General features: G+C 43.4%; 1 protein-coding gene across 2 annotated transcripts in view; it reads left to right on the top strand.

Moving 5' to 3' along the window:
- Nucleotides 1–22,630, top strand: part of GCN1 (GCN1 activator of EIF2AK4) — a 38,076-nt gene that overhangs the window by 296 nt on the left and 15,150 nt on the right. For both annotated transcript variants that reach the window (XM_015643778.2, XM_015643777.2), the window contains exons 2-36: nucleotides 1,375–1,477; nucleotides 2,064–2,127; nucleotides 2,687–2,818; nucleotides 3,374–3,482; nucleotides 4,120–4,218; nucleotides 4,298–4,432; nucleotides 4,906–4,974; nucleotides 5,056–5,164; nucleotides 5,568–5,642; nucleotides 5,901–6,029; nucleotides 6,244–6,294; nucleotides 6,696–6,794; nucleotides 7,053–7,226; nucleotides 8,101–8,253; nucleotides 9,010–9,102; nucleotides 9,736–9,811; nucleotides 9,984–10,143; nucleotides 10,741–10,930; nucleotides 11,047–11,171; nucleotides 11,466–11,644; nucleotides 11,809–11,902; nucleotides 12,366–12,479; nucleotides 12,654–12,852; nucleotides 13,305–13,460; nucleotides 15,949–16,130; nucleotides 16,397–16,477; nucleotides 16,945–17,088; nucleotides 17,757–17,884; nucleotides 18,075–18,264; nucleotides 18,680–18,750; nucleotides 19,500–19,665; nucleotides 20,611–20,805; nucleotides 20,980–21,226; nucleotides 21,691–21,812; nucleotides 22,121–22,235. In XM_015643778.2, coding sequence (XP_015499264.1) covers nucleotides 1,375–1,477; nucleotides 2,064–2,127; nucleotides 2,687–2,818; nucleotides 3,374–3,482; nucleotides 4,120–4,218; nucleotides 4,298–4,432; nucleotides 4,906–4,974; nucleotides 5,056–5,164; nucleotides 5,568–5,642; nucleotides 5,901–6,029; nucleotides 6,244–6,294; nucleotides 6,696–6,794; nucleotides 7,053–7,226; nucleotides 8,101–8,253; nucleotides 9,010–9,102; nucleotides 9,736–9,811; nucleotides 9,984–10,143; nucleotides 10,741–10,930; nucleotides 11,047–11,171; nucleotides 11,466–11,644; nucleotides 11,809–11,902; nucleotides 12,366–12,479; nucleotides 12,654–12,852; nucleotides 13,305–13,460; nucleotides 15,949–16,130; nucleotides 16,397–16,477; nucleotides 16,945–17,088; nucleotides 17,757–17,884; nucleotides 18,075–18,264; nucleotides 18,680–18,750; nucleotides 19,500–19,665; nucleotides 20,611–20,805; nucleotides 20,980–21,226; nucleotides 21,691–21,812; nucleotides 22,121–22,235 — 4,528 coding nt within the window. The remainder of the gene's footprint in view (nucleotides 1–1,374; nucleotides 1,478–2,063; nucleotides 2,128–2,686; nucleotides 2,819–3,373; nucleotides 3,483–4,119; nucleotides 4,219–4,297; nucleotides 4,433–4,905; nucleotides 4,975–5,055; nucleotides 5,165–5,567; nucleotides 5,643–5,900; nucleotides 6,030–6,243; nucleotides 6,295–6,695; nucleotides 6,795–7,052; nucleotides 7,227–8,100; nucleotides 8,254–9,009; nucleotides 9,103–9,735; nucleotides 9,812–9,983; nucleotides 10,144–10,740; nucleotides 10,931–11,046; nucleotides 11,172–11,465; nucleotides 11,645–11,808; nucleotides 11,903–12,365; nucleotides 12,480–12,653; nucleotides 12,853–13,304; nucleotides 13,461–15,948; nucleotides 16,131–16,396; nucleotides 16,478–16,944; nucleotides 17,089–17,756; nucleotides 17,885–18,074; nucleotides 18,265–18,679; nucleotides 18,751–19,499; nucleotides 19,666–20,610; nucleotides 20,806–20,979; nucleotides 21,227–21,690; nucleotides 21,813–22,120; nucleotides 22,236–22,630) is intronic.

Below are 22,630 nucleotides of genomic sequence, written 5' to 3'. Positions count from 1 at the left end.
CCCATCGAGGCCCGGCAGGAGCCGCGTCCCGCCCGGCTGCGGCGCCGTGTGCGGCTGCTCCCGGTTCGCACCGCCCGGCCGCGTGTGAGCGCTCCCTGTGCCCGGGCTGCCTGGGACCGCCGGCTCGTCCTGAGGGGCTTGGCATGCTCCCTATCCCAGTCTGCTCAGCGACAGGTCCTTGTACAAATACTGCTTTTGTCCTCTGTATATGTTTGCAGCAGCATTGCTGGTATGCTAGCTGTGTAATGTATACATAAACATCCTAAGAAATAAAAATAAAAAGCAAACTGGTGAAGCATGTCCCAGAGGCTTTTCCATAGACACTCGGTGAGTAGTCGAGGTTTTGCAGTTTGTGTAAGTGGCTGAGATGCTGGTGAGGTCCTGTAGTGTTACACATAATTTATATTTTTTCATTTCTAAACTTAGGATAATCTTAACACGTTTTTCATGTCTGCACATCTCCCTGTCATCATTAAACAGCATGAGTAAGTGCAGCTTGGTTTGAGTTTGCGTATGATGAACTCATGTAATTGAAAGGTTTGAGAGAAGAGCAGGTCCATAACAGCAGCTGTTTTTTTTTGTTTCTGGTGTCAGTGACATTGTTGGTCGTCCTTTGCAGCTCAACCCAGCCTTACTGTTCAGAGGTGCAGCACTGCTTCCAGACAGTTTTTAAGGAGACCTGTGGGTGTGAAATGGTCACAGTCTCAGGGAGGTGTGGATGGACTTTAAAGGTCAGGAAGCCACTGTGCAGGATTAGCCTTCCAGCATGTTGGCAAAAAGCTTCACTGAAAGCAGTTTTGAGGAGCCCTTCAAAAAGGATTGAAAAGGGAAGGAACAGTTTTTGATGAGCTTCTAAAGACATGCTTATTCACTGCCTTTCAGAAAGATAATATAAAATTGGTCAGCCTTTCCTGGAGAGCTGTGCTTTGATTTATTTAACTGCAGAAAACCTGGGTGTGTAGGTCTCCCTGGGTTGTCTGCAGTTCGAGTGCTCCTTCAGGACTAGCTGGACTTCAGGAGATAACACAGGGCAAAGCTCCTTTGAATTCTGAAAGTTACTATTTTTGGCTTTGAAAGGTCCTGTACTCCAGATTAGGAGTCTTAGCTCTTACTCTGTGTTACTTTTAGAGGGGTAAGTGTCTCTTACAGAGCATGAGAGCACGGATGAGAGGAGAGCAGTCATCCCTCAGCCCTGGGGAAGGAGTTTCACAGTGTGTGAAGCACAGTGACCCTTAATGGATGAGATGATGGATTCTCACATTTGGCCACTAAGGGGTCATGTGGCAGCAAGTGACATGTTCTGCTTACCCTGGTTTATGTTCTGTGGGTTGATATCAAAGGCAGTCTGATGTTTTTTCTGCTTTGTGGTTTTAGATTTCTGACACACTGAAGCGGTTTGCAGTGAAAGTAACTACAGCCAGCGTGAAGGAGCGGAGAGAGATCCTCAGTGAGCTGGGAAAATGCATTTCTGGGAAAAGTAAAAGTTTTACCTTTACCTAACTTACCTGGGTGGAAGAGAATGTTAAAATGTTTTGTTTCAAAAGGCTGTGTGAGGGGTATTTGCTTGAAGGAGGGGACTGGCAGCATTTTGAGCCAGTGCTTCCATCACAGGGTTAATTCCAAGCATGGGATTTGTGGGTAGCTCAGAACCCCAGCTTTTGGCACAACTGCTTTTTCCAGTCAGTAGTTGTAGCATTGTATGTGTTAGTTCTTCATTAGTGTATCAGTGGAGTTTCTTTCATGACTCTTGTTCTTTTAGGGATACACACATATATGGAGATGGGGAGTGTGGAAGCTTACAGATGGTCTTAATAAAACAGCTGAAGCAAATTTTTTAAACTTCTCTCATTTTCTGAAGATGACCATGTTTCATGTGTTCCAGTTTTACCATTTTTTAAAAAAATGCAGATAATGTATAAAAAAAGCAAACTTTTACTACGATTTTTGCAAGTAATTTCATAGCTGCAGGCAGTTTACTGATTTCAGTCATGAAGTGAATCGTGTTTGTGTTAAAGATTAAGAGCTCAGTGATTTATGAAGTATTTTGAAATACATTGTTACAGATCTCCCAGAGGGTGCAGTGAAAGGCCTTTGCAAACTCTTCTGCCTTACTCTGCATCGATACCGGTGAGTAAATTGATGTGGAAAGCATGTATTATATAATCTATCAGTATTTAGTAGTTAAATTGGTCTGGAACATCTGGAAATGTTAGCATGCAGTGTCACAGAGATGTATATGACACTGAAGAATGTCATCTTGTAATTACATTCTCAGGGGAGGATTGACATTAAAAAGTTTTACAATATTTGCCTTGCATTTTACCTTTAATTTTGAAATTAGAACTTTAATCCTGCGGTTCAGTTTGGAAGAATGAACACCCATGTCCTTGTGAAGCAAGGCTGAGCTGTCTTTTAGATACCTTTTAGACAATTTCAGGTGGGATTAAATCATGGTCTGTTGTAGAGGAGCTGTTCAGAACCTATTTTCTTCTACAATCTGCTGGAGGGCCTCCACATAACTGCTGTCACTTGAGGAAGGGAGTGGAAGTTTCTGCCAGAAGCTTCTCCACTTTGCAGAACAGCTTGGCTGCTGAAATGAGAAAGCAGGGCACACCTTAGTGTGGTGCAGGGGTGGTAACGGTGCGGTGTGGCAGGTTTAGGAATTCATGACCCGTGTTTGTCACAGGGATGCGGCGTCACGCAGAGCTCTGCAGTTGGCCCTTCAGCAGCTCGCAGAATCCCAGCCTGAGGCCACGGCAAAAAACCTGCTGCACTCACTTCAGTCTTCAGGGATTGGCAGCAAGGCTGGAGTACCCAGGTGAGCGGCTTTGGGTGGAAGCAGTTCCAAGTTGCTGGTGATTCCTCCTGTTCAGAATGAGGCTGCTGCTGCTGCTTGGCAGAGGTGTTAAAAGCCTTTAGAGACAAAGCTGTTAATTCCATTCAGATGTTCTTTTACCTCTTCATGTCACCTAGGAAAGCAGAGAAAATATTCTGGTATAGCTGCTGGTAGATAGGGGCTGAGTTACAGTTTGGCCTTTGTTAAACTTCAGATCTGGGGAGATGAGGAGCAAACTCTTTCAAGAAACAGTCTCCAAAAGTATTAGGAAAGGGGATTTCATCACCTGCCAAATGTTCAGCTGCCTCTTGGGCCATTTGGAAGCTTTGAGTGTCAAACCAGAGCTGAAACAACCAACTTCTGAGGGCTGATTCTTTCCTTTAAAAACTAAGACTTTAACGGCATTTTTGTGTGATAAAATTACATGTCAGTCAGGTACTGTTGTAACTTGGGCAAAATGGGTCTGAAATGGTCTAGTAGGTGTAAGTTATGTTCTGGCAAGTGTAGATTTATCTCCCTCTCCTGTTTGTACAACAGTAAGAGCAGTGGATCTGCAGCGTTGCTGGCACTCTCCTGGACATGCCTGCTTGTACGCACAGTCTTTCCAACACCTGACAAGAGACAGGGAGAAACATGGAAAAAACTGGTAGGTTCTTTAAGGTTTCAGAAATATCCCATAGCAGATATGGACTTAAGTACTTCTAATGTGTTTTAAGTTTCTGCAATGTTGCAAAGAATTCTGAATGTAACTGAAAACGCCAAGTTAGAATCCAAGTTTAGAGGGGGATTTGGTGTGCTGTGATCTCTCCTGTTCCCCTGGAGAAAGCAGGAGGTGTCTAAAGCATGAGTGGGGTAGTCTTGCACCTGTGCAGTTGCTCTGCATACAGAGATGGCTCCTGGTGCCTCTGAGGGGCATCTGCAGTGTGGCATGAAGTCCTTGTGCCTCCCTTGAAATATCTCTGTATGATACTCTGTCATACAAAGTCAAGGAGCTTTTGCCTTCCTTTACACAAACGTGTGACTTTGCTCATACCACACTGGGAATTTAAGATTTTAAGAAGAGATGTGATCTGTTTGCAGTGTTTCCAAAACTGTTAGGCACGGTTCTGCTCAGAGGTGTGGGATAAAAGCCAAGGCAGCTTGTTGGAAGAACTTAGATGATCTAAAGACTTAAGCAGATTCAGCTAATCATTGACAATCATGGACATTTGGCATGTCTTGTTTGATACGAGCACTCTGAGAAGCAGGTGCACAAAGGTTTTTTTGGCTGTTGCCTTTGGCAGGTGGAGGTTCAGTGTTTGCTCCTTTTGGAAGTCCTGGGAGGCTCTCACAAGCAGGCGGTGGATGGGGCTGTGAAGAAGTTGAACAGGCTGTGGAAAGAGGTGATGTTTACATTATGTACCATATTCTACAGCTGTTCTGTTCTGTGGTGTTAATGTGCCTTATTTTTTTTCTCTTAAGAACCAGGATCTGGTGGATCAGTACCTATCTGTCATTCTTGGGCTTGAACCAAACCAGAGTTACGCTGCAATGCTGGGACTTGTGGTACAGTTTTGCACAGCCCAGAAGGAGATGGATATTATCAAACGATACAAGGTAGATCTGTTGTACAGCTTTTTCTGGGGGGAATAAGAAGCACCTCTTGTTATGATGAAGAAGGGACTGAATAGATTTCTTAATGAGGCTGGTACTTAGCATCTACCCTGGTTTCACTATCTGTCAATTCAGTAGTCCTGCACTTCTGACAGCAGCTCTGGGGTGTGTTCAGAGAGGAGGTGCCAAATCTGTGGCTGTTTTGGTGTTGCCTGTGCATTTCTGTGGATGTCCAACATAGAACTTCCTGCGTTGTCCCTGTTGTGGGAACGAAAGGCAGCGTGTAGCTCTCAGTGTGGTTTGATTGTTGGGCTCAGGGTAGAGCAGGAAGCACTGGTCTCTGCTTCACTGGCTCATGGGAGGGTGGAAGGAAAGTTTTCAGAGGAGTTGGGGTGTCCAGCTTGGCACCTGCCAGTGTGCTGGGAACTGTGTACAGGTTGAGATGTGGCTGTAATCTGGTGTTTCTGCTTGTTCAGAGTGCTCTCCTGGATTTCTACTTGAAGACCATCCTTATGAGCAAGACAAAGCCTCAGAAGCATGTGCTGGTGAGACAGTGTTTAGAGCTACTTGTGATGTTGTCCCACAGGCAGCACTGCTCTGTGCTGAGTGCCCTGTCCCCTTTGCAGGACAGCTGTTCTCCTCTGCTTCGCTACATGTCCCATGCCGAATTCAAGGACTCTGTTTTGCCAACTCTGCAGAAATCCCTGCTGCGGAGTCCTGAGAACGTCATTGAAAGTGAGTCTGTCATCTCTGCATTGCTCTGTCAAAGAGCCTAGATCCTTAGTGCTCTGGAGCTGTTGGGGCAGTGTCACTCTGGGCTATGCTTTTGGTCCCCAAGTGCAGGCAGGATTGTCTGGAATCCAAGGGTTAGATGTGCAGAAGCAACATTTGTGATGTGATCCCAAATGTCAGGGTACGTGATAGTTACTGCTTGCACCAAGGACAGGATTTCACAGCCGAGTGCTGAGAACAATCCTGAATTCTTCTGTTCACTGGGCATCAATTTCAGTAGGTTTTTTTTACTCCTACTCCTTACTACTCTGTCTGCTCTTGATGTGAACTGTGGGGAAGAGTGTATTAAATGCTAATGGCATATCACATTTTGTTAAATAACTGTTTTTATCTCTTATGTTGTCAGCAATCTCTTGCTTGCTCGTATCTGTGAACCTGGATCTTAGCCAGTATGCTCTAGACATTGTGAAAGGACTGGCCAGTAAGTATTCTCACTTCTGGAGGAAATTACAAATTCAGAATAAAGCTTTCTGGAACTTTCTGGCTGTACCTACAACAGCTTGATTGTTGGTGAAAAGGTTGTTTTAGGCGGGAGGGAGGATAATGCTGTAAAATGGAACTGGAATAGTTCACATGATGGTTCCAGAAGCTGCATTAAGCCACATGTAAAGATAATCCTTATTTGCTGATTTTATGCAGTTTGTTGTAAGGATCTCTTAGCTCATGTGTTATTTTCTAGGTCATCTGAAATCCAACAGCGTGCAGCTGATGGATGAAGCAGTTGTGGCATTAAAGAACTTGGCTCGGCAGTGCAGTGATCCTTCGGCTGTGGAGTCGCTGGGCAGGCACCTTTTTGCCATCTTAGGGGGTGAGGAAAGGATAAGCAGTGGGGATGGATCAAGGCTTGACAGCCTCAAGGAGTTTTATGTATATTTTCTGTTCTCTTTACTGCCTGTATGGAAGGGGTGGCTCAGCCTGGATCAGGGATAATGGGGCAAGCTTTTGTGTTTTGGAGGAGATTCTTGATATAACACAGAGCTGTTGCCTGCAATCACCTGTCACCTTTGTGATTTTGTTGGCAGGCTCAGAGGGGAAGCTGACAGTTGTTGCTCAGAAGATGAGTGTCCTTTCAGGTGAGGATCCTAGAAGAAAGCTGCTTCTCTAGTGGAAGAAATCGAGCAGAAGGCTGAATGGAAGGGATCTGTACCTCAGCCTTTAGGATTTCCTGCCTGTCACTCTATGGCTTGGCTGTAGTTGAAGCCATAGAGGGTGCTGGATACCACATACCAGTTCCTGACTTTCTACTCATGGAAAATAATTGGCTGGTAGGCCAAAAATTTTATTCAAAGATGACTTGCACCCAGAGTGAAAGTGAAGACAGAGATCTGGCAGTGTGGTACATGGTGGATGTGATATCCAGATGCAGTGACAAGAGATGTCTGTATAAGGATTGAAGTGTGAAGGGTCATTCTTGATTGGTTTTAGATGTTGTGCTGGTAGTTTGGGAACTGCTGAGAGAATTCTGTTCTTTCAGGGATTGGCAGCCTTAGTCACCACGTGGTTTCTGGACCCTCCAGCCAGGCTCTGAGTGCAACTGTGGCTGAACTTTTCATCCCTTTCCTGCAACAAGAAGGTGAGACCTCTTGCCTTTGTTCTGGGTTTGCTAAGCTATTTCATCTCGAGCAGAATTTTCACATTTATTCAGGATAAATCTGGATTCTTGCCAGTATCTGTTGCCCTGTTTTGATGAGCAACCCCATGGAGACTGTGCTGTGCCTGTCAGGAGCAAGTCTTCTTTTCCTGCATCCTGATGTTAGCTGCTTTCTGTTTTATGTTCTGTGCTCTCTGCAATTGCTGAACTGATGTGAAAACTATCTGTGTTTCTCCCCAGTCCATGAAGGCACATTGGTTCATGCAGTCTCTGTCCTGGCTCTTTGGTGTGTTCGGTTCACCACGGAAGTTCCTAAAAAGCTGGTAGAATGGCTAAAGAAAGCCTTCAGCCTTAAAACCTCAACTTCAGCGGTGAGACATGCCTACCTGCAGTGCATGCTAGCCTCCTTCAAAGGTAAAACTGGGCAGCTGTTAATCACTCTTGGCTGTGGGGCTTAGGAGAAGAGTTACCAACCTTTGTACTTCTTATAGATATAGAGAGCTGTGCAGATTAGGAAAGATTTTGTAAGGCAATGCCTATTTACTGTCGTCCTTCATATTTCTCCTTAAACTCTCTTTTGCCTTCAGGTTTATAAAGATGGTTTGTTTCCTTGTATAACTGAAATCATTGCTCATCATACTGTCTTTCATAGATCTCAAAGTAATTTTTGATTGCCTAATTTTTGTTTTACACCTAAATTGTAAGGATTTTGCTCAGGGTCCACTGGTCTCTGGCTGTGACTCTTGGAAACTTTTAAAAAAAATTCCTGTGTTTGAAATGAAGAACTTGAGGAATTATTCTCTTTTGTTGATCCTCTAGAGATTTACATCTGTTGGTCCTGCCCCCTTTGACTGCAGCATTTCGTCCATATTTGTAGACCTCTGGGATTCCTTAACTTCTGAATGTTTGAAATGAAACAGATGGTCATGGCTTGCCAGGAATTTGCTTTCCCTCTCTTAGGGAAACATTAATCTTTGAAGTCAGACTTCCTGTGATTTGAAGTGATTCCTTTAATGTAACTGAATTAGCATTTTCTTTTGCATCCCATGAATAGAAACTTAATATATTGAGATGGAACTGTTCTGTCTCTGAGAAAAGGACTGAAGTGGTTGCCATTGAGCTTTTCATAGTTGCATAATGATAGTGATTGGCAAATACTTTGGGAGATTCAGTGTTCCCAGTGTGTGTCTGATTCCTTTCCTTGTCTCCTGGCAGCAGAAAAACCATTGATACCTCGGTGTTAAAGTGAGGACTGTTATTTTGTAATGTGTCTCTTTTGTCCCCTCAGGTGACACATTATTGCAGGGAATGGACTTGCTGCCAATGCTGATCCAGACAGCAGAAAAAGCAGCATCTCAAAGTACTCAGGTTCCCATGGTAACTGAAGGAGTTGCTGCAGCTTTGTTGATCTGCAGGATGTCTGTAATTGAGGGACAAACTGGTAAGGTCACAAAACAGTTGTCAGAATCCAATATAAACAGGTTCTGAGGGTTAACACTTCTTGAGAGTGTGCAGGTGATGCTATTTCTTAATCTGTGTATAGTTTCTACACAGAGAATCATTGGTCTTCTATAAACCAGGGAAAGATTAATTCCCATCTCTCATTTATGTAAGTTAGGAGTTTTTACTCTTCCATGGCTTTGCAAATTCCTGCTTCCATTCACATAGGGCAATATTCCTCTTTATTCTGACAGGAGATGTTCACCTTGACTTTGCATGGTCAGATTTGACTGATGCATTGGGAGTATTGCTTGATTGTTATTTGGGTAGTGTTTTTACAAACCTTTGGAAGGCAGAGGGACTGGAATTCTGTCTCCTATTAGAGGATATTACAAGAGCTCTCTGAGTTCATACATCTGCCAGGATATAAAATCAGCTGTGTTCTACCAGAAGCAACACACCACTTCCCTCTTCTTCTTTACTTCTAGGAAGGTTTGCCCTATGAAAGATTAAGGTGAATCAGACTTTACATTTCACACATATAAGTCAGATAAAAGTATTTTTGTCAGCAGGTGTTTTTTGGGCATGTTTATAATTCTGCATGAGAGAAATGAGAGGCTTTAGAATTGAAGACAAATAAGGCTAGAAGTAACTTGAGGGATTTCAGGAGAGAGAATTCTACTGTATTTTATGTGTACTGATGAGTTTTGACTTATTTTGAAACATCCTTGATGGACATCTGTTCTTTTCCTGTCAGAGTCTAAGCTGAGTGGTTTCTGGCAGCTGATTCTGGATGAGAAAAAACAAATTTTTACATCTGAGAAGTTTTTGCAGTCTGCCTCAGAGGAAGGTAAATTGGCAGTTAGTGTATCTCCAGTTGCTGTTTAACTCTGTTGCTTCGTACTTGACAAGAACTAATGTTGTTAGCCCTGTTCTATGATCCCTGGAGCATACATTTTCAGATTAAAATGAGCTGTATACTCTTCAGGAGTACATCTACACTAGCTTTAGTCTAAGTTTGAAACTAACTAATTTATTTCTTGATGAATCTGAGTTATCGCTCATTTATCATTCCAAATGATAAAGAAATGGAAGGGCCTTGTGACAGCTGACACTCAGTCCCCATTTCATTGCCACTGAAGCCATTTTGGCAGGGCTCAGGAATTAACAGAACTGAAGCACTGAGCGTGGTGTTTATAATTTGCTTTGCTCTGTCAACTTAGACCAAAATAGGTCACACACAATGGTCAGGAAAATTGTCCTGGGATGCAGCTAACAACATTTCAATGAAATCATGGTTCAGTTCCCAGTCTTGGCAGATCTGAGCTGGATTTGTCTCTGGCTTCAATGAGAAGATTATGTAGAGGCTCAGCTTGGGGAGCTATTTTAATGTGTCCTGCTTGCTGTTCATTTGTTTTCAGGTAGAAAAATTTGTTTCCTTACGAAGTCTCATGCTATATTAAATATTTGTCTTTTCCCCCAGCCATGTGTACAGTGCTGCAGCTGACAGAGCGCCTGCTCTTGGATCATGCACAGCGGCTGCCCGAAAGCAAAGTTCAGTACGTACGGTGACTTGCTGTCCCCGATCCCTGTCTGACCCCAGAGTGCTGCTGTGGGCACTGGGTGGGGTGGGCTTGGGGATTTGCACAGAATGTTGACCTCTTGGTGCCTTTGTGTCCCCTTGGTTGCAGAGCTGCCTCCCTGGCTAACCCCGTGTGTCTGTGTTTGCAGGCAGTACCACCGTGCCCTGGTGGCCGTGCTGCTGAGCCGCACCTGGCACGTCCGCAGGCAGGCCCACCAAACAGTGAAGAAGCTCTTGTCCTCTCTGGGAGGGTACAAACTGGCCTATGGGCTCTTGGAGGAGCTCAAAGTGGTTCTCAGTTCTCATAAGGTGAGTAGCCAGCGAGTGTCTGCTCAGACAGATGCCCTCAGTTTGCTGCTAGCATTGACATACAGCCTGATGGTCAACAGGATTCAGCTCCAGATGATCTCTTAGAATGCCACTGGTTCCTGGATTACTGCACATCACAGTGTCAGTGTCTGGGGTATGCCTAGTCTTTCTTACATGCATAAAAAGACATACTCAGAATGTTTTGGGGAGGTAGCTTTCCATGTATTTTTATTACTTTAATGCAGATTTTATCTCTGCTGAAAGACCAAGTGCTTCATTCCTTTTTTATATCTTGGTTCTTTGGCCCTGGCTTACAGACTGCAGAAGTTGAGCATACTGTTCCCAGCCAGCTGGCTCAACCTTTTCCAGAATCCTTGCCAGAAGTGATCATTTTAGTTTTATTTTACTCCAGCTTGCCAAATCCAGTATAGTCCTCCATTCTTAATCTTACTGTCACTGTCATCCCTGTGCTTTGGTTTTGCTGTTATCCTGTATCCCCTTCTTTCCTTTGAAAACTTGAGGGAGATGGCATTCAGCCTGGTGTTACTGTGGGGAAGTGTGCTCAGGTCTCAGGAAGGTTTGATGTTGTTCACTCAGATTCTGCCTCACGAGGTGCTGGTGACAGAGGCGGGAGAGCTGTCAGAGCTGGGAAGGACATACATTCCACCTCGTGTGCTGCATGAGGCCCTCTGTGTCATCTCCAGTGTGGCAGGGCTGGATGTGGACTCCTTTGAGCCAGAGAAGCTGGCCCTGGAGATGCTGCTGGTGAGCCATCATCCATCTGTAGGTAAGTGCAGGGATAAGACTCATGGCCAATATATGAGTTTTTATTGTACCTTTTTTTTTTTGTTGTGCCAGCAACCTGTTTCTTGTTTATTATGCTCATTTTATTCTTCTTGCTAGTGGCAGTGCAGCCAGGACTTTGGCCAGCCCTCCTCATCAAGATGAAGATAGATCCTAAAGAGTTCATTACCAAACACCTGAATGACATCTTGCCCAGGATCACCACCTACAGTCCAGAGAACCAGGTGATAAACTGCTTTTCTTGTGTTCATTTTGGGAGCTATCTTGGAGGAATTCAGTACTAACTGGTCTATAAGGAAGGAGAGCTGTCTAAAAGGTGGGGAAGAAGGAGGTTAGAAGAGAATGTCTCTGGGGAGAAAGAGCTGGGATTTAAGAGGGAAAGAATGTACCAGCAACTGTGTAGAATTTTAGATGAGATTCAGATACCCACTGAACAATGAATTTGCCTTAGCGGGCATATGCTTTGGAGACAATTTTAAGCAAGACTGATTATGTTATTTCCTTAATTTTCCTGACAGTCATCTATGAATGCAGTGGGGTCTCTCTCCTTGCTTTCACCTGGCAGAGTGCTCCCACAGCTCATCAGCACTATCTCAGCAACAATGGAGAATCCAGCTCTGTGCCAGGTTACTCGAGAGGAATTTGCCATCATGAAGACACCCGAAGGAGAGCTGTATGACAAATCTATAATACAGAGGTAAGTTTTAATAGTTTCTTTGTGCATCTGAGGATTGATCTGTTATTCTTGCCAGTGGGTGACTGGGTGTGTCTGATGCTTGTTCTGCACAGAAGTTCCTGGATTTTTGTGCCTGGTCCTGAGTCCACAGCAGTGCTGATTCTTTCTCTAATTTTCCTTCTCAGTGCTCAACAGGATAGTATGAAAAAGGCTAACATGAAGAGGGAGAACAAAGCTTATTCCTTCAAGGAACAAATCATTGAGCTGGAGCTGAAGGAGGTGAGTTGATGGAAAAAGGAATGCCAGGCTGGTCAGCATCTTCACTGCAAGTCATATGTTGTTCCATGGCTTCTGGCATATGTGTGTAGGTGGGAAGTATTCTCTGAACTACTTAGAATACTTCTATCTGTATGTATCCCATTTTTTTAACAAAATTTGGCTTCTCTTAGTTCTCAGGAGGGTGACACACCATCCCCTGTAAATGAACAGGACAGCATTTTTTAATGATATCAAATAATTTGTGAGCAATGTGGAGAAACTTACATTGTGCTGCTAAAGGGACACCTAAGTCTTGTATTTCCATTTTGTGTCTTCACTCAAGAGGAATATACTTGGAAGGATATTTTGATATTGTTTTAAAAATAAATTGCAAAAAACCCTGTTTACAACTTGCTTCTCTAACTAATTGAAGGGATGGTGTTTGTAGCTCCCAGATAATGATGACCTTGGCTCTCTGTTGCAGGAGATAAAGAAGAAGAAGGGAATAAAGGATGAGGTGCAGCTGACTAGCAAACAGAAGGAGCTGATGCATGCACAGCTGGAAAGGGAGGCTCAGATAAGGAAACGGCTGAAGGAGGTGAGCTTTGGTTGCATTTTTTGCCACCTCTGAAGCCACCATAACCCAAATCACTTTGATAGAGAGAATATGGTGTATCAATCACTGATTTGTTTCTGTTATTAGAAATGAGATTTAACAACCTAATTTTTTTTTCCCAGTGGAGCTTTTTTATGGTAATTGTTTCTCTTACAGCTTGATAATGAACTGGAAACAGCTCTAGGACTCCTGGACACTGTTATAAAGAAAAAGCCTCCTGGTCTCACTCAGTACATCCCTGGTCTCATCAGTTCCTTCTTGCCACTTTTTCGATCTCCTTTGGCTGCTCCAAGGATTAAGAAGCCTTTTCTTTCCTTAGCTTCCTGTGTCATGCCTGCTCGACTGAAAACCTTTGGTGAGTATTTGCAGTTGTTGTTTAAGGGCAGGGTGTGTCATTTTGATGGTGGTGAAAATTCTTGCTCTTACAGATGGTGGATCTGTAAGATCCACAGAAAGCCAAGAGGAAAAACCACCTGGAACAGTGCTTAGGGAGATGACTGATTTCCCAGAGATCCTACTGCTGGGTAGGACTGGGACCAAAGATAAGGACTTGTCTGCTCTGAGGAGCGGCTGGTCACTGTGGGACCATCTTCCCTTTGCAGAGTTTGGAGGGTATGGGTAACTCACACACATGAAGAAATCTGTTCCCTGAGAGCCCTGGGCTGGGCTTCCTGCTTTGAGCCTCTTTGCAGCCTGGGCTCTTGCCCAGAGCTTTGTTACAGTTCTTGGGTCTGTGTTCCTGGGCCTTTTTCTCTTGAGGAATTTTTGGTCTAGGCCTCTCATGGATTCTTTATTCTTCCATTCCAGGTACTCTAGTAAGCCACGTGACCTTGCGCCTGATGAAACCAGAGTGTGAATTAGATGAATCCTGGTGTCAGGAGGAGCTGCCTATTGCTCTGAACAGAGTGGTCAGTTTGCTGCATGCTCACACCATTCCCAGTCGAACCAGCAAGGGAGAACCAGGTATGAACTATGGTAGATAATGTACATCCTGCTGACACTGCTGCCACCTCCAATAACTATGAGCTGTTTTAGTTTTCAGAGTTTGTATTACATTTTGCAATCAGAACTTCACTTTATCTTTTTTAATTGGATGGCTGTTCATAGATATGAAAAACCTTAAGTGTTTTTTTCTGCTGGTAGTAGTAGAAGTGGTGTTGCAACTATAGTTAATGTAGAAATGAAATAACAGTATTTTTTCTTAAAATGGTTCATACAGAAGTAATAGCAGTGAAATTAAGGCTCTTCTTTGCCAAGGACAGCTCCTGCCTTTCAACACCACTTAGCATAAGGGATTTGGTGAGACTAAGTGGAGAGACAAAATAATTGCTTGTTATCTGTGATCACAGCAGTGAAGTGCCCATAGCCTCTGCTTGTTTGCTGTGTGGTGCTGCAGTTCATGAATATTTTATACTGGCATGATTGTAGAAAGAGCAGTTCTCTCCACTCTGTAACATGAAGGCAAGCACCAATGTTTTTACAGTGCAAGGTAATGATTTGATTGAAAGTAAACCTTTTTTCTTGATTTTTTTTTTTTTAAATTTTATTTCTTGGAGTTAGTTTTAATTTAGGTTGTTTCCAGAATCTTCTTCACAGCAGAGTGCACAAGTACTTGTGCCACTCCACTGAAGATAAGAGTACAGAAGAGGAGGGTTGGTGTGTGTTCTTTGGGGCTGGGATGGATTTGGCTGTCTCAGGGTGTACTCCAGGGATGTAGAGGTGGTTCACTTCACCCAGGCTTTGGAGCTGTTCATCAAATAACCCAATCAAAAGCTGCTGTTGTAGATGCTATATATTTTTAAGGGAAATGTGGGATTCTGTTTGGTCCCTTAGCCACATAATTCAGTTCTCTTGCTGTTCAGTGGTGTGACTGTGGCACATGTCACTGTCACAGCCAGCCAGTGGCCATTGGCCTTGTTGATGACTCCTTCAGTGGTGACCATCTCAGTGATAATTTGGTGTCTCCACTGGGAAATTTATTGCCATACTAAGTGCATGTTCATTAATATTTTAATCCTTTTTCAGGCTTATTTCCAGAAAATAGTGGAAATATTTTCAGTCCTTCAAGACTTCCTGTATTGCTTAATTAAATTAATATCTAATTTTTTTCCCATTTTTGCAAGAGAAGGGCAGTAGCTTCCACAGCACTTTGTTGGACAAGCCGTACTATATTCCCAAAGGTTCTTTGCTCGTTTTCAAAGTTCTTTGGAAGGAACTTGTGTGATAAGATTTAGTAGAGATTAATTTATTAGGTAACTATGAGACCTGAGAGACACCACACCTCCTTGTTATGTGGATGATAGAATTTATTATTCATTGCTGAAATGCCAAGATACATCTTCTAATCTTTCTCATGTTGGTCAATACCAGCTACTGTTAGAGACAGTAGAACATTTTTCTTCTCCAGTAAAGCTTGCTTTCTTATGCTGTGTTTAGAGGGACAGTAATTTAAGGCTAAAAATATCTGGCCAATAATTAAAAAATAAAAGTGTAAAAGCAAACAGACACTGAGCAAACAGAGAGAAAAATCCCACATGAGAAATAGAAAGGGTTTTACTGAAGCTCTTCATGTTAAATAGGAGCTCAGGATGTGTTTGGGATTTAATATTTCTCCCTTGAACTACTTTTGCAGTATTTTTGCCCTACATAAGCTGACTAATACTGCAGTATTGTATCTGCAGTGCTCTTCATCTGCATTTAGAAATTTAAACTTGGGTATTCTCTGTCAGCACAGATAGGATATAGAAAGGAAATGTTTTCTGTAGACAACTGATACTTGAATATTAACTGGACTAATGAAGGACTGGAAGCAGCATTTGTTATATGCTATAGCCAAGGCCCTGTAGAAAGGAAGGAGCAAAATCTTTTAACAGCAGGGATCCAAAAGCTTTAATTTTTCAAGGATAGGACGGGAGTTGGAGCTTGCACCAGAATTAGAAGGACTTAATTCTCAAGGATCCAACTGAAGGCTGGAATGACAGGTTAGCTAGGTTGGTAGGAAGTGTTTAAAGGAAATGCAGCTGACAAACAAGGCCTTGCTTTGGGACAAATGAACTTTATCAGTGACTATCTAATTAATTTAATTGTTTCAATTCCATTTGCAGTATGTATTTCTATACTCCTGAGGTATTGGTAGTCATTTGGAATCCTAATGTGACTCTAATTGAAACCAGGTAGAATCATAGAATCATTTAGGTTGGAAAAGACCCTTAAGATCATCAAGTCCTACCCTTAACCTAACACTGAAATGCTAAAAGTCACTGTTGGAGCTACACTGTTGGTGCTGTTAAGTGGCAAATGCTTAGGTTTACTCAGCATTTTTGTGCATGAGGCTGAAGCTTGGCCATATTTATAATGAACTACTCAAGTGTACATTTTATACCAGTCAGTATTATCAACCAAGTCATGGGAGAATCAGCTGCATTCAGAGGATGGTTTTTACTTTTCACAGGTGCTGCCCCATTATCAGCTCCAGCATTTTCCTTAGTCTTTCCTCTCCTGAAGACGGTTATGACTGAGACACCCCATAACAGCGAAGACAAGGAGGAGTTCTTGGTCAAGATTCTGCAGATTCTTACAGTCCATGCTCAGCTGAGATCATCAGGAGATGGCCAGTCTTTGTTGGTGGATGAGGTGAGAACTGTGGGGTCAGATGACCTCCTTCAGATGAGCCACGAGATAAAACAGCTGATGTGTAAACTGGACAAAGCAGATGAATTCTCCAAGTTAGAGTTAACTGTATAGGATTGTTTTCTGCCGTGGGTTTTCGTATCTGTCCAGCCCTAGGTTTTGAGTGGGATTTTTTAAGGAGTGTCATACATAGCCATGGCACTTTGAAATCACAAGATAAAAGTCTTTTTCGTTTCTCTCCCTGCCCTTTTCTCCCCTCAACCTTTCAGAAAGGCCCAGAGTTGCTGCCCCGCAGGGACATGCTGGTTCTGCTGACCCGGGTGATAGGAACGGGTTCTCCACGGTTACAGGTGAGTGCTCAGCTTCGTAACCACAGTCAGGATTATCCCTGAGTTTCATCAGCATCTAAATGAGGGAAATGTACCAACTGGTTTAAGTCTGTGATGCTGGTGGTTGATACAGTCCCAGTTTTCTTCTCTGCTTATGGTATTCTTGGATTAAAATGTCTGCATCTTTTTTTTCTGTGGGTTTTATTGCACCAAATATATTCTTCAGTCTTCCAGAGGTGACATTTTTTCTTTCTCTAAGGCCTTGCTCTTCCAGATCCGCTCAGTAGTCTCTCCTCTGAGTGTTTGTTGCAAGGGATGAGGTGGCAGAAAGGTCAATAATATAAAGCAAAGAGTTGGGCTGTACTTGTCACGTCTCGGTTTTGTCACTGCACTTTGGGAATTTCTTCTGCTGTGACAGCACTCAGCGCTTGCTTTGACAGCAGTTCATGGTGCAGTGGAATCTGTGACACTTGCTGGTGCTGTTGTAGGTGTTGGCCTCGGAGGCGCTGACAGCGCTGTGCGCAAGCAGCAGCGGTGAGGACGGCTGCGCCTACGCCGAGCAGGAGGAGATCGATGTGCTCCTGCAGGCCCTGCAGTCTCCTTGCATGCACGTTCGAGATGCAGCTCTCAGGGTAGGTGGGAATCATTCAGGGTCACACCAAATTCATTAAGTTTTTGGGAGGTGAATCTTCTCTAACACTGATGCAGAGAGGCTTCAGCTGTGGTGCCAGGCTTTGGGCAGTGTGTCAGAGGCAAGTCTGAAGAATAATGCTTCAAGTCATGCTCTTTGTGCTGGATTTATCTGCAAAAAGGAGTACTCTGGGTTTATCCACACCTTTGTTTCCTTAAAGGGGTATAATTAGGACTACTTAACACCTTCTGTTTACAATTGGATAGAGCTTAGTCTTAAAGAGAGAAGCTGTCAAAAAATTCCTGTCTGTACTAGGCCCTGTTATTGGAAAGCTTCGGGTTTAGTCACTTCTGAGAACACAGAAAGAAAAACCTCAAGGGTGGTTCGTGTTTTTTGCCATGAAACAAATTCGAGTTTATCCCACCTGAGCTGTCTTGTCTGTACTTAGAAGCAGAACAGACTGTAATCACCAGAGCCTCTCTGCAACCTGCCTGTGTTCTTGAGTCCCACCATCTCACCTATTTCCATGGGCAGTGTAAGGCACAAGTAAACATGAATTTTGACACTTCCAACCACTGAGAGCTTGACTTGCCAAAAGTTTTAAATGTTTTAAAGCATCTGTTTCTAAAAATCAGATCCTTGCACTGATTTTCCTGTTAACTAATTCAGGGACTGATGGAACTACAAATGGTTCTACCAACCCCAGACAGTGATGAGAAGAATGGACTGAACCTGTTGCGTCGCCTCTGGGTAGTCAAGTTTGATGTTGAAGATGAGATTCAGAAGCTGGCAGAGAGGTAAGGGTTCTTCTTTGTTGATTGGGTTTTAGGGGGACCTCTTCTCTGCCCACAGCACGGAGCTGCACTCAGGGGTTTTGCCCCACACCTGGAGGACAGCTGGAGGACAGCTGGAGGTCACTCCGCTTGTACATGTGGCAGTGGCTGCTTTGCTGAAGGGTGACCCATCATCTCTGTGTGTGTGCTGCAGGCTGTGGGAGTCCATGGGCCTGGAGCTGCAGCCTGACCTGTGTTCCCTGCTGATCAAAGATGTCATCTACCATGAAGAGGCAGTGCGACAGGCAGGGGCTGAGGCTCTTTCCAGAGCTGTAGCTCAGTACCGAAAGCAAGCAGCAGAGGTCATGAGCAAGCTCACAGAGATCTACCAGGAGAAGCTCTATGTAAGTACTCTTGCCCTGATGGGTTGACAGACATGAGCTGCTGCTTTATTTTGTGTCAGTCGCTTTTCCTTTTGTCTGTCCTGAAGATGTGCATTGAATCTGCTGTTGTCCTGTTTGAGCTTAGCACAGACAGTTCAGACAGTGTCTTGAACTTCATGTTATCAGCCACTAATGGCACCATTGGACAGGTGGGAGGGGTGCCTTAGGTGATACAGAAAGGCTGTGGTAGGGCAGTGTCAGTTGAAGTAATTTTGACCCAAAACTTGCTTTCTGTTTGTTTTTCTACCCTGCTCTTCTGCTAGTGGTATCATAAGTCTGTGCAGTATTATCAAATGGTGTTGCAGGTATGGTTGACAAATTCCTTGCATGCCTATCCTTGGAAAAGGCATTTTAATGAAATCTTTTCTCTTTTCAGAGGCCACCTCCAGTTTTGGATGCTTTGGGACGAGTGATATCTGAATCACCTCCTGACCAGTGGGAAGCAAGGTACAGTCATATTCAGCTTGATCTCATCACTTCCTATGTATCCAAATGAAATGTTTTTGATTTTTATTTAGAAGAAGAAATTACAGGCAGTTGTATTGACTTGCTGTTTTCATGTGTCCTTCTGGTAGAGAATATTTGTGCCCCTCAAGCAAACTGGGGGCAGGTAGAACTCCATCAAAATATTGGATATTGTTATCTCTATGTCCTGTTAAAAATGCAGTCTTTCCCTCTCAGACTTGTCTGATTTTTGTCTTAGCTTACCATGTTCCCACCTCTGTATGGGCCATTGATTGTTTCAAGAGCAGCAGTGCAGGCCTTAATGAACTGGCCAGATTCCAGTTTGGATAATTACTTTCTGTTTACTTGTATGTTCTGTACAGGTTTAATTGGAGATCATCTTGTTTGGTACTTGCCTTGAGCTAATCTATCCTTTAATGCTGATGTACCTTGTAAAGCTGCTGCATTTCAGCAGTAGTTGAAGTGATGCTGATGTCAAAGTTGGCTCAAGTATCCCTAAAGCTTAATTGAGATAAAAGCTATTATATGGCTGAGGGATTGTTGTCCTTGTGGGAGACTGCAGCATGGAGTTATGTAATGAAATGCACAGCGGTTGGACACTCTGAGGCATTTTGTTTCCATAATGGTTCTTGCTCTCATTTTCTGTAATTGCTGCTGATAGCAAATGTGATTGTGAGCTCTCAATTCTGTGAGAAGTCAGTAAGCTCACAGGCTCATCACCTTCTTCACAGGTGTGGCATAGCACTGGCCCTTAACAAGCTCTCAGAGCATCTGGACAGTTCTCAGGTGAAGCCCCTCTTTCAGTTTTTTGTGCCGGATGCTCTGAATGATCGCAGTCCTGAGGTCAGGAAGTGCATGTTGGATGCAGCTCTTTCAACACTCAATACTCATGGCAAAGTAAGTCTGAATGTTTCTATCTTTATCAGTGGAAAAAAGGTGTAGATATGGATATGTAGATACTGTGTTGTAGATTTTTAAATTTTTTTAATTTATATTAATTTCTTAGAGGTTGCTGTTACTCGTAATAGCTGAAAACTTTCATTTAGGAATTTTTGTGTTTGGAGTTGTTCTGTTAGTGTCTAGTGTTGACCAAGTGTGGTTCATCCCTGTCATTGCTATAAAATGTAATATCCCTGGATCAACTGGAGTTAAAATGTTATAAAACTAGAATAATGAAAGTAAAATCAGACCAGGGATCTTTTAATTCTGTTAAGATGAGAAATCCTTTTCAGGCTTCATGCAAAAGCAAAACATGAAACCTTGCTGACTGTTGGCTTAATTAAACTTAAAACATTGAGGAACTGAGGACCATCCTTCTCCCTGCCAGCTCTTTCCCAGCAGTGTCAGATGGGGAAGGTGTGCAGCATGTGAATTGCTTAGCTTCTGATTTCCTCATATGTGCCAGTCACCTCTGGACAGATACCTGTACTCTTTAGTTTAGCCCAAGAAAGTTGGGTATTTTCATATCATTCATTCTTTCATCATGTTTCTTATAAAACAGTGTGAAGTTCGTTTGATGTTTCTGCTCTCCCTTGGCACATGGGGCAAACAGAGGAGCAGGCACTGATGTTCAGGCCTGGGAGCTTGTGTTGCTTCTGGCAGAACATCATGCTGGCAGGCTTGGGGATTCTAGTTTTGAAGAGCTAATTTCTCTCTAGCAGGAAATATTTGTTGCCTGTTGTGATGGTACAAGGTTTTATGTGATGTGACACATGAAATGAACTGTAAATACAGTGTGATTGTTCAGTTGTTGGCTCAGAGAAGAACAAACAAGTCCACTGAGCATAGCAAATCTCATTCTGAGTGGACTCTAGTGGCAAGTTCTGTGGTTTTGTTTTTCAGGACAATGTTAACTCTCTCTTGCCAGTGTTTGAAGAATTCCTGAAAAATGCTCCTAATGATGCCAGTTATGATGCTGTCAGGCAAAGTGTGGTCATTCTGATGGGGTCACTGGCAAAACATCTGGACAAGAGTGACCCTAAAGTGAAACCAATTGTTGGCAAACTGATAGCAGCCTTGTCCACCCCATCTCAGCAGGTAGGTGCTTTTGGGAGTTGTCAGGTTCCACACAGAGGCAGGTTAACACCAGGATACTGTTAGGGGATGGCAGAGAGATGAAAAATGGTGACAGAAAGGTTTCACTTGGGGTACATTCTAGGGGGAATTTATGTTAGTAATGACTGTTTTGTGATCTGGTGGATTGTTTTACAGGTTCAAGAGTCAGTGGCAAGCTGTTTACCACCTCTAGTGCCTGCAATTAAGGAGGATGCAGGAGGAATGATCCAGAAGCTGATGCAGCTGCTGTTGGAGTCTGATAAGTATGCTGAGCGCAAAGGTGCAGCCTATGGTCTGGCAGGCCTGGTGAAAGGCCTGGGCATCCTCTCTCTCAAGCAGCAGGAGATGATGACCACACTGACTGATGCTATCCAGGACAAGAAGAACTTCCGCCGGCGGGAGGGTAAGGGACAGGAGCTTTTCCCTCCAGATACTTTGCATTTCTCTTGTACCTACTACCACTGTGGTCAGGTGAAGTTCCTGCACCCCTGTGTTTGGTTGAGCTACATTTATTTTACTAAAGTTTGGCAAGAAAGAAATGGGAAGTATCTCTTGTGAGGCTGTTGGTTGTATATAGTGTCCCAAAACTGCTCGATTCACATTGTGATGGAAGAAGGATTTCTGGTCCTAGACCATATGGATGTGCCCCCCACTTCTCCTGCCTCCACAGGCAGGTGTTGCTGGGGAAGAGCTCCTTTTCTGAGGCCACAAATCCCTACTACAGCACAAGCCACAAGGGCAAGAAAGCAAGACACTTTAGCTGTGAGACTGGAGTGTTTTTGGAACAATATTTAGCAAATTGTATCTTCTTTTCCCGTCCTCCTTAAATAAAGTTTTATTTTCCTCTGTCCTTTTTGGGTTTATTAGGGGCTCTCTTTGCCTTCGAGATGCTCTGCAGTATGCTTGGGAAGCTATTTGAGCCCTATGTGGTTCATGTGCTGCCTCACCTGCTGCTTTGTTTTGGAGATGGGAACCAGTATGTGCGAGAGGTAAGGTGCCTTAAATTTCTGCTGTCACAGTGTTAAAACACCCAGATGGAGTGGATATGAATATGAATCCTGTTTGTAATGAGGCAAATAGAGAAGGTGACCTATCCCTTGAGATACCACTAATAACAATTTGATCTTCTCAGTAACTGAAAGCATCTGATTTTGTTGGTCATTAATTGGGAGCTACTTAGCCCAGCTGCATCATTGTACTGAGACACTATTTACATGAAGGCTTTGTTCCCAGAGAGTCTCAGAGGAAGGAAAACAGTGTTGTGTCACAGTTTATAAGTGTTCTCTTCTCCTTGGAGGCTGCAGATGACTGTGCCAAAGCTGTAATGAGCAATCTGAGTACTCATGGAGTGAAGCTGGTTTTGCCATCACTTCTTGCAGCCCTAGAAGAGGAATCTTGGAGAACTAAAGCTGGTATGGACCGATATGTGCCTCATATGATTGAGAGTGACCCACAGTTCCCTTTGCTGTCATCCCCCTTGTGTATTCCTTCATCCCTACACATGGCCATGATTGTATATTGTCTTATAAGGGACTGTGGAACTTCTCCAGCTTTTTACAGCTGAGTTCCCTGACACATTTGAGTAACCTTTTTCCCCACTGCATATTCAAGGGACAGTTTGTATCCTGTCTCTTTAGTCGTACTTCAGAACCTGGAATTTTCTTAACACATTCCTTTTCCCTCGTACAAAGCAAAAGTATTTTTTTGTGTCTTTAGGTGGCATAGAGTGACTTAATGCATTTCAGCCTTTCTTTGTTTTCTCTGACTGGTAGATTTGAGTTTGAAGTAAATGTGATTATCATCTCAT

The sequence above is a fragment of the Parus major genome, chromosome 15, assembly GCF_001522545.3.
Source record: "Parus major isolate Abel chromosome 15, Parus_major1.1, whole genome shotgun sequence".
Classification (NCBI taxonomy): Eukaryota; Metazoa; Chordata; class Aves; order Passeriformes; family Paridae; genus Parus; species Parus major.
This window is presented reverse-complemented; position numbering and strand designations above follow the sequence as displayed.